Below are 12,641 nucleotides of genomic sequence, written 5' to 3' on the forward strand. Positions count from 1 at the left end.
GCGGTAATTTGTCCCAGAAGCAATAGGAAATGAACACAGGTGTTCAGATAAAGCTCTGCAGAATTTGAAGCCCAATAAATGTCTGTGTGCATTAGTATTGACCCTGTGATATAAGTTGACCAGGGAAAAGTGGGATGAACACAGCTCAAGTGGTTCAAATTGCTGTAACACTGAACTACCAACCATAACAGCCACCTTTTGGACTCATGGCTTTCACCTTTTATTAGACTGTTGGTGGCATTTTGCAACTACTGTTACGTAACTTCATTAATAACATCCATTATTCTTACCCTAAATTTTTTTGAAATATGTAACTGCTCTGAGTGACATTTTTATATGGCACCTGTTTCTGCGTGAGCAACAAAGCAATGGGCTCTGTAAGTTGCCGATTTTTTAAATGCCCTCTGTTATAACTATCAGAATTTTCTCACTAACTTGACCTTCCAGTGATCATTCTAAACCAAGACGGTGCTGAAAATACCTGAAGAAGAGTGACAGGCAAGACAGATTTAGATTCTACTCATATCACCACTCATAGCAAGGCCATGATATTCTAGAATGTCTTGTAAATAACTAGCTGGCATCCCTGTTAGCTTCCAGACTGAAGCAACCTGAGGCTGACTGTTATTGTCCTTATGGCCCCAACTAAGCCATCTTTTAAAAGTTAACCTCGAAGAATGAGAAATCAGTCAACATTGTGCTCAAATCTTGTCTAAAGAAGAAAAGTTGACAGTTTCTCAAATCAGTAAAATCACGTACATACAAGAATTAGATAGCCATGCAGGTATAAACAACTGATAAACATTTTTAAAATCCTCTTAAAAGTATGCAAACAAGAAAGAGAGGGCAACAATCACTGTGTATAGATGTTTCGGTTACTGGCCTAACATTATTCTTTTAATAGCTTTCAAAAGTTACTATTATTCAAACATTACTGTGTGAATGAATAAATACCTTTATATTTTCTCAGCAAGTCATACCAAAGCATATCATAGTCCAGAGCTTAGATTACTTTCTAAACTAACTTTCTATTTTCTCTTCTATTTCGAGATCTTTCCTAGCCATTTTCTGCCATTTAAATTTTTTCCTTAGGGATATTAATCCCCCTGATACTTTCTGCTAAGGCAAGATATTCTTCCAATATTTCCTTAATACCATATGCACAAAAAGCTATAATGATCCATAAAATGCAAAGAATGTTAGAAGTATCAGTGTAATGCTACAGGAATCCAGAGGAGGAAAAGATCAGTTAACATTAGGGACACGTATGAATTTAGCATTGAAAAATGAAAACTGACTGGCCTTAACGGAGGGAAAGGGAACGATGTAAGAAAGAAAAGAGAAAAATCATGGACAGTGTATGAGAATTGGTACTGGCTGAGTCTGGCAGGAGTAACAATCACAGGAAAGTTTCTGCTGACTCCCAGAGGCCTAAACACCAGGCTAACATAAAATTTCAACTTTGTTAAATGAGCAGCAAAAACTTAGGTGACTACACAAAATAAAGTCAATAGGAACAAACAAAGCTCTGGGCTCATTTTGTCCTTTTAGGGGAGAACTGGAGCGGTAAAAAGAGGGAAAATCCCGTCTTTACTTCGAACATCAAAAATCAGCAAATTTTATCAGGACCAAAGGAAAAGTAACACATTGAAGTAACGTAGAGTGAGCTTCAGTACATGCATCAAAACAAACAAGACAAGAGGGGAGCTGTTCAAAGTCATTTCTAAGTATCCAAAATTAGAGGTGGGGAACTAACTCAGGCTTTTTTCACAGCCCAGTCAGTTCTTTGGGACCTATGGAACCCATGGCCTCTATTCGTAACAGAAGCCCAGGGCTGCCATGAAATCCTCTTATCTCTAAAGACTGCTAAGTGTTTCCAATGTAGCTCAAGAATTAAACTTTGTTTCCAAGAATCAGGTATCTCAGCAGGATGAATGAGGCCTCAGAATTTAAATGAGACTGTTCCTAATCTTTATATCCTGAATACCACAAATACTATAATGATCTTATGAGGCCCCCTAGTGCTCACAATGTAGACATGTTATAATCCAACACTGACCCCAGAAAAACCCTTCACTGTTAAATCAACTATGGAATCAATCAGCAGCCCATCAAAATAATAATAATAATAATATATATATATATATATATATATATATATATATATATATATAGCACTTTAGGGAAATAAGTGACAGGTAAAATGTAAAGAACCTATTTTGATTAATTCATCTTGAATTACTTTGAGCTAACTTCCACAAAACAAGTAAAGGCCCAGAAAAGCCTAAGCAATGTTTAACAATAAAATTATTTCTCAAAATAGAAATCATTCTATTTTCCTTTTTTTTATTCATCTAGCTAAACTACTAATGTATCACATACAACCCTCAAAATAGTGAAAGCTTTAGATAGTAACACATGATTTAGTCTTTTGTAAGAAGTTCATCACTCGAGTGATTTAAAAAAACACACACACACACACCTTATTTTAAGTCAGTACACATTACTTCCCCAAAAGTTGATTTATCTTCTGCAATATCATAATGTTAAGTCTGTATCACTGTAACAATTGTAATATTTGTTATGACATTCTTCAATAGCATTCTCTTGCTTATTTTCTTACTACTGGGACTTCGATTGAGGAGATACCAGCAGCTGGGAAATGTGTTACAATGACTTCATGTTAATATAGGTTTCCAAGTCTGAAAATAACGTACCTTTCTTTTTGTGTATATAAGGGAACCCATCCAAGAACCACTACCAACCTTCCAGCCCCATCCCCACCCCACCCTCAAGGGTCTTGGCAAGACCTATGGAATAATACTAAGAAACCCTTTACCCCCTTGTGCTTCCCCTTTCCTTTCTCTTACCTCCTCCTCACAGTGGGAGAGACTGGTCTAATTGGTAAGACTAGGGAAAGGGGCACTAGCCATGCCTAATTCATCTCCTTTTTCTTTTGGGATCCAGCCTATTGATGACCGCCTCCTTCCCCAATGCAGTTAATCTGTTCCTTTGGGGAGGTGAGGCCTCCAAGTCGTCCAGCTACCTGCCTGTGAATGGGTGAAGGAGTCTAATAGAGTAGGTAGGTGAAGAACATTAAGTCATGTTCTCTAAAACTAGCCAAAGCTACTATTTCAATCCTTGACTTCAGTATGAATTTCTAAACTGTATAATAGAGAAAAATATGACCAGTTATCACTCTAACAATATGAACTAAAGAAGATTATCCTTTTAATAACATTACTCATTTTCTGTACTTTGACTGGGAGAAAGAAGGATTGAACATTAATTACCCTGAGCATACTTGCACACACGTCATTCCTTGCATATTTCACAATAATGAAAACCCAAGACCTATGGGAACAAGATCTTACATGGAGGTCATTGATCATGTATTGTCTTCTATCTTACATCAAGTGGACACACGTCATCTTCTAAATGAGAAGGCCCTTCCTTGAACATATACATCATGTCTTATTGACTAATTTCATGCCACTCATTAAATAATTTAAGGTAATTTTATATACTAAACAAAGCTTCCCTTAATATCTCCAAAAGTAGTAAAACGCCTGCTTTTGTTAGGTTAAATAAAGTCTTTTCTTTAGTTCAAAAACATACATGAGATCCTTACTTCTTCAAACCAAAGGTACTTTAGACTTATACCATAAACTGTATAGAATTCATGGATCATATGAGGATATATGAATAAATGTTTGCTTCTGGTTCAGCTTATAAACTATCTTTTTTTTTTTTTTCTTGTAGAATTCTGTGGGTTTCTATTCTCTTTTACTTTTTTCAATTTGGCATCTAAAAATAAAACCATAAACAACTTTTAGCACTAAACCAATGCTCACAAATCATATTCATTTACATTAACAATAATCCCAAAGTACAAATTTGCATTAAAAGGATTCATTAGATTCCATATGTAATCTATTACTATTATCAGGAATCTTATATAAGATGTCTCCAACTTCACACAGCATTCAGGCTCATTTTCATGGTGACTTTTTAGTTGTTAGTAATTGCCATGTTGGTTTCTGATGGGGGGGGTGGGGACAATCACTAAATTTCAAGCACTGTTCTAACCTTATGCCCTGGGACACTAGTACAATGCATATATCAGAATACTGAGGGTTGACTCCTCACTGGCTACACAGTTAGCAAAAGGGCAGAATTCATAGAATACTAGGCCCGTGGTCAACTTTCCTACCAGTAGGGAGTAACATGTATAGCCTCTACGATCCACAATTTTCTCGTCTGAAATTAGAGATGATAATCCTTATCTTAGAGAGTTTTAAACTCCATAAAAAGAGGGAAAAAATGTGAGGAGAAAAATATATGAGAACCACAACACATAGTAGGTATACAACAAATGGCAGTTATTGTTCTAATCAGTCTCAACCAGAGTTCTACTGCAGGTGAAGGCCACCAGGGGTTCACAGCACTGTTGCAACAATTACTTATTTAAAGAGACTCTGAATAGCACATTATATTTAATATCAAGTCAACTTACCCAGACAGGAGTACAAACCCTGACTTATCCAAGCTAATATGGCAAGAGTTATGAGGTCACCAAAACTAGCAGCAATGGGGGTAGCAACATTATCAGGATTTATGCCAGTCTTCTTTGAACCAACAATAACCCCAACCATTATTATTCCTGGAAGAAAGAAAACTCATTACTTTTTATGCTATGATTTAGAGAAAATCAATCCCCTAAATACTGAAATATAAAAGCTAGACAAACAGTGAGTACATCATTTCCAGTTAGACTGCTTAGATAAGCTGACTAAAGCAAACAAAACATTTTACTCTAATGCTCTGGCAAAATGCCTTTCAACAAATTCCAAGTAGGGATCATAGAAGATTTGAGAAGTTCAGTGTTACATTTAGAGAACTGAAAAGCTACTGTAAAATAACATTCAAGCTGAAGTTTCAAATTTAATAACATGTATGTCTTAGATGTAATGTATATTTGTACCAAACCCAAAGATTTTATGTTAACCCTCAAATAAGGAATGAAAATATCAAAGAAAAGGTGATTCGTATTTATATGCACAGCAATTGGGAAGAAGACCAACAAAAACAGCTTTGTCTACATGGTGGTAGCCAGAATGCTTGCTTCATTTTATTATTTAAAATCGTTGAAGTATTAAGAGGGAAGTAATTAAAATTTGAACACTGGAGACCAGAACACAAAAAGCAGTCTTTATAAAGGATATTCTTTAAAACCAAAGTTTCTGTCTATGAACTTCCAACTAGAGAATAGAAGATGAAAATACGACTGTGTACTTATACTCCTAGATATCTATTTTCTTGAATCATAGAAATGGGGAGGGGGATTGATAACATTTACATCCATACTCAATTGTATAGATTTTCTCATGCCAACATTTAGAGGATGCAGTGCAGAGAATATTTAAGATTAGTTCACTTATATGCTAACCATAAACCAGTATGGAAGCCTAAAAATGGCTATAGGGGGAAAAAAAAAAACAACAGAATCTCACTGCATTTTTAGACTGAAAATGACTCAAAATGATTTTAGTCTAGCATTACTCATTTTATAGATAATAAAACTGAGGTCTTGGGAGTAGAGCTTAAATTCTTGTTGAAGGTCACAGAGCTTGTAAGTAACTCTACTTCCATGTTTTCTACTACCCCAATAAAGCCACAATTATTAAAAGTAGAATCTCTGTCTTGCTTCAAATAATTTCTCACCTCTTATATTCTGGAGATGTTTTCAATCTATAGACTTACCTTTCCCATAATATCATTGTAAAAAGAAAAAAAAAGCAATAGAAAAGTTTTTAAAATGTATTATGTAATAATCAAGATGTGCTCACATAGAATCCTTTTTTCAAAGTCAGCACATTTAAAGATCAACATGGAAAGTTCTCCCAGGAGAGGATGCCATCCATATCTTTTCAGCTGAAAACAAATATTTTGCCATCATGGGCCAGCGGAAAGAGCTGGGAGTCAGGAAACAGGTTTTAATACTGATTTTCTGCAAACAAGCTGATGAAATTAGGTAAGTCACCTTACCTGAGCCAGTTTTCTCACCTACGAAAGGTGGTTAATAGTATCTGCTCTCTCTACATATAACTATCATAAAATTAGAACACACATTGTTCAAAGTAACAAGCTTTAAGCACATGTATTTTAAAAGTCTGAATTCTTATGATTTTGAAAATCCTAGGCAATACCAATAGTTTTTACTGAAAGCTTTTAAACAATTATTTCTAAATGAAGCAAGATTAGAAAACAGAAACGAACTTAAGGTAAAAGAAGCTAATGCTTTGACTTTTTTTTTAGTGTTTCTTTATTTGGGGGGGGGGGAAGGGGCAGAGAGCGATGGGGACAGAGGATCAGAAGCCGGCTGTGTGCTGACAGCAGAGAACTCACTGCGGGGCTCGAACTCACAAACTGTGAGATCACGACCTGAGCCGAAGTCCAACGCTTAACCAACTGAGCCACCCAGGTGCCCCAAATTTCTTTTAACCAGAAATTAATTTCCCAATAGCTTAACTTCATCCCACTTTGGCCAGTGTTAACACCACTGAATTCTGGTAATTCTACATATAGACAAGAAACTACCCTTAATAAAAGTACCAAAACAAAATGCTTGAAAATATTTTGGAAGTCAAGTCTTAATCTTAGTAAGATTCTCTAAATTCCCAGAACCTAACCAAAAAAGTTAGCTTAACAGTTTTATAATCACCTGACGTGAGAATTTTCTATTTTTCACCTTGCTGGTGATATAAGGGTAAGAAGATGACAACTGTAAAATAAAAATGATTATAATTTCATAATAAGCTAGTTCTCTACTGTTAAGTTCTTAATAAATAAAAAGAATGATGCCGCAACTGAAAAGTTTTAAGGTAGTTAACTTTTTTTTAAGTTTATTTATTTGGGGGGGGAGGGGCAGAGAGAGGGGGAGAGAGAGGGAGAGCCCAAGCAGGCTCCATGTTGTCAGCTCAGAGCCTGATGCAGGACTTGATCCCACAAACTGTGAGATCATGACCTGAGCTGAAATCAACAGGTGGATGTTCGACCAACTGAGGTACCCAGGTGCTCCAAATGTAGTTAATTTTTAAAACTTTCTGGCTTTTTGGGGCGCCTGGGTGGCACAGTCGGTTAAGCGTCCGACTTCAGCCAGGTCACGATCTCGCGGTCCGTGAGTTCGAGCCCCGCGTCGGGCTCTGGGCTGATGGCTCAGAGCCTGGAGCCTGTTTCCGATTCTGTGTCTCCCTCTCTCTCTGCCCCTCCCCCGTTCATGCTCTGTCTCTCTCTGTCCCAAAAATAAATAAACGTTGAAAAAAAAATTTTTTTTTAATTAAAAAATTAAAAAAAAAAAACTTTCTGGCTTTTTAAGTCTAAAGCCAGTAAAATACTGTGCTGAGCATATGGTTATATTTGTATTGCCACAGAATTAGTAAAAAAAAATTTTTTGAAATCTGAAACTTTAAAAAATTTTAACAGAGGGACTGCTTTTGAAATTCAGAATTCCTGGAATCCTTGCTACTCAAATGACAAGCCAGTAAATCCTCTGCATGATTTCCAGAAAGGAGTTTCTCAATTAATTTAATTTATAGAAACTAATGAATTTTTTCTTGATCTCATTCGGGAACTCTACCAGACTACCTAAGGCCAAGAGACAACCTCAGAAAGCCTGTTCTACATTAAGGTTTACATACAACAAATATAGGTATTTGTGAAATAAGATATTTTAGAAGTTTGTAGATAAATTTTCTCTCCTTCTTGCACTCTTGGTGGGAATGCAGGCTGGTGTGGCCACTCTACAAAACAGTATGGAGGTTCCTCAGAAAGTTAAAAATAAAACTACCCTATGATCCAGCAACTGCACTACTAGGTATTTACCCAAATAATACAAAAATCCTCCTTCAAAGGGATACATGCACCTTGATGTTTTAGAAGCATTATCTACAATAGCAAAACTATGGAAACAACCAAAGTGTCAATCAACTGAGGAATAAAGAAAGAAGATTATGGTATACATATATATACACCAAATATATGTTTTATATATATATAAATATATACATTTATATATATAAATATATGTTTTATATATATAAATATATATGTTTTATATATATTTATATATATATATAAATATATATGTTTTATATATACACACACATGCACACATAATGGAATATTACTCAGCCATAAAAAAGAATGACATCTTGCCATTCGCAGCAACATGGATGGAGCTAAAGAGTATTAATGCTAAGCTAAATGAGTCAGAGAAAGACAAAGTATGATTTCGCTCACATGTGGAATTTAAGAGAGAAAACAAAAGAGCATAGGGAAAAGAGAGAGAGAAAGACAAACCAAGAAACAGACTCTTAACTACAGGGAACAAGGTGGTAGTTACCAGAATGGAGTTGGGCGGAAGGATGGGGGAAACAGATGAAGGGCATTAAGAGTACACTTATCATGGTGAGCACTGAGTAACGTACAGAAGTGCTGAATCACTGTATTGTACGCCTGAAACTAATATGACACTGTATGTTAACTGGGACTTAAATAAAACTTAAAATTTTTTTCTCTGTGGTTCTTACAATGAACAGGTATCATTTCAATAAAAATAGTCGACATGGAAAATAAATTATTTGAAAGTGAAGGACGGTACAGTAGCCATTTCTAAATCCACTTACCCTGCAGAAGAGATGCAATGAAGGCAGTTGCCACACTGCTAGAGCACAAGAGTATGGAATGGTCAAGATAGTATTTCCCCTCTGGAATCCAGCCCAGTATAATTGCTGCCACAGCTGCTAGAAAACCAACCACTGTTGCCTGAACCTAAAAAAATTTTTTAGAAAGTCCAACTGAATTATTCATTTCAAAACCAGTTTTTACTTCATTATGTAAATATGCATACCAAAAGTCAGAAGAAAGGATTGCATCTGGTCACTGAGCCGCATTACCTTTTGAAGAAGCCACTCTATTTTGGTTTTAATATTCCCTAAGGCAGTGAGTTCTCGAACTGCCACGATCTGGTGCCAGTGGGTATGGAATGGGGTCCAGGCATCTGTTTTTATGAAGCACCTAAAGTGACTCTGACGGTCTAATCCACAGATCATCTACGAAGATACCAACCTTAAGACTGAAACGGAAACGTGTACCCAATCCACACGACTGAAGTCTGACTTCAGAGGCAGTGCTGGTAAGAGACTGGATTTTATGATCAAATGATAAGAATCTGACTCTTGGCTCTATCACCTAATTTGTGGCAAGTTATTTAAATTCATTCACCCAGCAAGTACTTATTTAGAATCTACCACGTAGGAGGCGCGCTCTCCTGGGTCTTGGGATACATAGTACTCAAAATAGATTTATTCCTTGTTCTCCTCCAGCTCTTATCTATTTTTTAAAGAGACATTTAAAGAATCTTTGTAAAGATTCTCTTCTCTATGAAAACACAGTTGTGCTCAATATTTGAGAAGAATTTCTAGGTGCTCACAGACTCTCTGAAGCCAGTCCATGTACTGGAATCCAGAGCCATCTCTGGCTCCCATCCTGACCAACAGCTGCAGGGAAGGAGGATGACAAGGGAAGGGTACAAAGAACAGAAGGAAAAATTAAGCTGAGATAGAAGTTATTAGAATGATGCGACGAATAATTTATACTACCACTCTTAGTAAGAGTTCAGAATATTAAAAGACTAAAATGCAATATAGTTTCAACTTTTAATTTATAGTAGCTTACTTGTTGTTAAATATTTTGATTATTAACCCTGCCTAGGTTCCTACAAGTTCAAGCTAGAAAAGATCACAGACATCTCTAATGCAATACCATGGTTTAAAAGAAGGGGGCCAGGAAGCCCAGAAAAGTTAAGTAAATTAACAAAGTTTATGCATCTGGTGAACGTTAGAGCTCAGATTAAATCACAGATTTTCTTATTTCGAATCCTGTGATCTTAGAAGCAGCTAGACAAATATTTCTTTTAAGCCCACATTCCAAAACTCATTTTATTTCTATGTCTTTGAAATACATTACCTGAAATTACTTTTCTGCAACCATGCCTCTCAACGTGATGTCCTAATTGAGCTAACATTAAAATAGTGAGTGTTCCCTAAGCCCACTTGCTGGAGAGTTACTAGAGGCTGCAGTCCTGTGTCTTGGGCATAGTAGAAAGTAGTGGAAGATGAAAAGACATTCACCTGAGATCAGAAGGAGCTGTAAATAATCCATATATAATCCATGATTTAGTGTATATGTAACTGACAATTTAATGTGTTCATTTAGATGAGCTCGAGTAATATTAACAGATTAAGAAAAACTCAGTTTAAATAAATATATAACCATAATACATAAAAGGGTTAAGTTTAATTTAAAAAGATTTACTTTAAAAAAAGTAGAAAAAAAAGTACCTAAGCAATGACGTGCTAAATATTTATTTGTACAGTTATTAACTCAAGTACTCAAATTCTGGCTCTCTTACACACTTATGATTAAAAATTTACACATATATATATTATATTTTAATTACATGTTTTTCAAATTTGGAAGAACCTGATCAATTTCTAGAGAAAGAAAACTTTTCAGCAGTCATGGGTATCCATTTACTCTATCACTTTTTCATTGTACTAAATTGTTTTGAGCCCCCTGAAACAATTAAAAAAAATTTTTTTAATGTTTACTTACTTTTGAGACAGAGAGAGACAGAGCATGAACAGGGGGAGGGGCAGAGAGAGAGGAGACATAGAATCCGAAGCAGACTTCAGGCTCTGAGCTGTCAGCACAGCTGACACGGGGCTCGAACTCACGGACCGTGAGATCATGACCTGAGCCAAAGTTGGACGCTCAACCCGACTGAGTCACCCAGGTGCCCCAAGCCCCCTGAAACAATTAAATGGTAGTTTTTATAGCACTAATATTTATTCCATTCTTACAGGTAACACCCAAGATGTATAAACCCAAGATCCATAGGCAAATATCTGCATCACTTACCTGCTTTAAAGCCAAGTTGCCAATTATTAGGTTCCACTTTTCAATGGGTGAATCCATCTTCCCGATATTTACCTGTTAAGATAGATACTTTCACATATCACTGACTAATCATATGCTTTCAACTCTGTTTTAGCAGCGTATGAAATCTTAAGCCAAAGATAATTCTTTAGTAAATCTGATGAACTCACATTTTTACTTAATATAAATCTGATTTCACTACCAGCCTTGAATCTCACATTTAGCTTGCCCAATACGTTTAGGGGAAAAAAAAAACACTTTTTTTAAATTTAACTACTAGCCCACAAGAACTAGCGGGCCAGTTAATACTATCCATTTGCCCACTGTTTACAACATCATCAAATGTCATCCTAACATGCCAAATTTTATGTACTGAAGCCCAATAGGAATAATCACATAATTCTGAGCTGCTAGCATTTTATTCCACATCATGAAACTAGTCTAATTTGAAGAATTAGTGACCAGAAAACCCAGGATTAAATAAGTCATTTATATGTACATAATTTATATTTGAGCCATGACTAAAACTCTTAGCAATAAAAAATTCATTCAGTTCACATATAAATTTTCATTGTGTATTTCACTATTAAAATTTATGTATCTTTCTGCTAAATGGAAGAATACCCTCTAAAAATATATTATTCAATTGCTCTATATGCTAAATCATTACTTCTCAACCATTTAGGACTCAAAACACGTATATCCAAATCTGTCGAGTTTTTCTAATGCAATCATTTGGAAAGCAGTGAACAATGTTTATTAAAAAAAAAAAAAAAACATACCAAGTTGGGTTTCAATTATTCATCATCTGCTTGGTCATGGAAGGTTAAGTGAACGGGTAAGGTAGGAGATACATAAGGATTGTTATTTATCAGTAGAGTTTAGCTCACTGGCTTCAGACCAGAAGATTAAGTGCTACATCAACATTTCCACTATCAATTTGGAAAACAGATTCTATTCTCGAACCTCCTTCTGGGATCTAGTCCCAAAGTATCCAGCAATGCAAATATTAAGATTTCTCAGTTTTTCAGTATAATTATTCATGCTGCCTTTATTTGCAGATTTCTTTCCTAAGCCTGGAAATCTACATTATTCATGAAATTTGTGTTTGTAGCTCTAACAACCTGAGTCTTTCCTCCAGTGAGTAATGAGGCAGAGGTAATGTTTAAAGAGTGAAATCCACTTAGGGTTTAATATTCAGGAAATAGGCATGACAGAAATTAGTGTTAGTTTTAGTAACTTTTAGAAAAAAAAGTCTATAGGTATAAGAAGCAATCTAAAATGATTCCATGAAAAAGTAGAAGATGTGAAGACTCCAGGATTACTTGATAGTCAGGAGAGGTAGAGACACACATACACTAAGGTCTAGGAAAAAGGTCAAGAAAGGGGAGTCACAGAATGAATGAGTGCTATGGATTAGGTATGCTACTGTGCCAGATTCACTTGTAACATTGCCACAGTTCCTGCTTAAAGCCTGAAGCTACCTTCCTCAAAATCCTCTCCCCTAGAGCTGCAGGTTACAGTCTGCCAGTGACAGGAGTTTGCCTAAGATTTGGAAGGCAGAAGTGAAAGAGAGGCCATTATTTCTGTAAGGTCTTGGTAATCAGACACGGTAGGCATCCAGATGTCTACACTGCAAT

The 12,641-nt window shown here is 35.9% G+C and overlaps 1 protein-coding gene across 2 annotated transcripts in view; it reads right to left on the reverse strand.

Moving 5' to 3' along the window:
• SLC41A2 (solute carrier family 41 member 2) overlaps positions 1-12,641 on the reverse strand; it is a 112,563-nt gene that overhangs the window by 52,534 nt on the left and 47,388 nt on the right. For both annotated transcript variants that reach the window (XM_030320418.1, XM_030320417.1), the window contains exons 4-6: positions 10,984-11,055; positions 8,688-8,832; positions 4,517-4,663 (exon numbers count right to left, since the gene is read on the reverse strand). In XM_030320418.1, the coding sequence (XP_030176278.1) occupies positions 4,517-4,663; positions 8,688-8,832; positions 10,984-11,055 (364 nt within the window). The remainder of the gene's footprint in view (positions 1-4,516; positions 4,664-8,687; positions 8,833-10,983; positions 11,056-12,641) is intronic.

This window comes from Lynx canadensis, chromosome B4 (assembly GCF_007474595.2).
Source record: "Lynx canadensis isolate LIC74 chromosome B4, mLynCan4.pri.v2, whole genome shotgun sequence".
Classification (NCBI taxonomy): Eukaryota; Metazoa; Chordata; class Mammalia; order Carnivora; family Felidae; genus Lynx; species Lynx canadensis.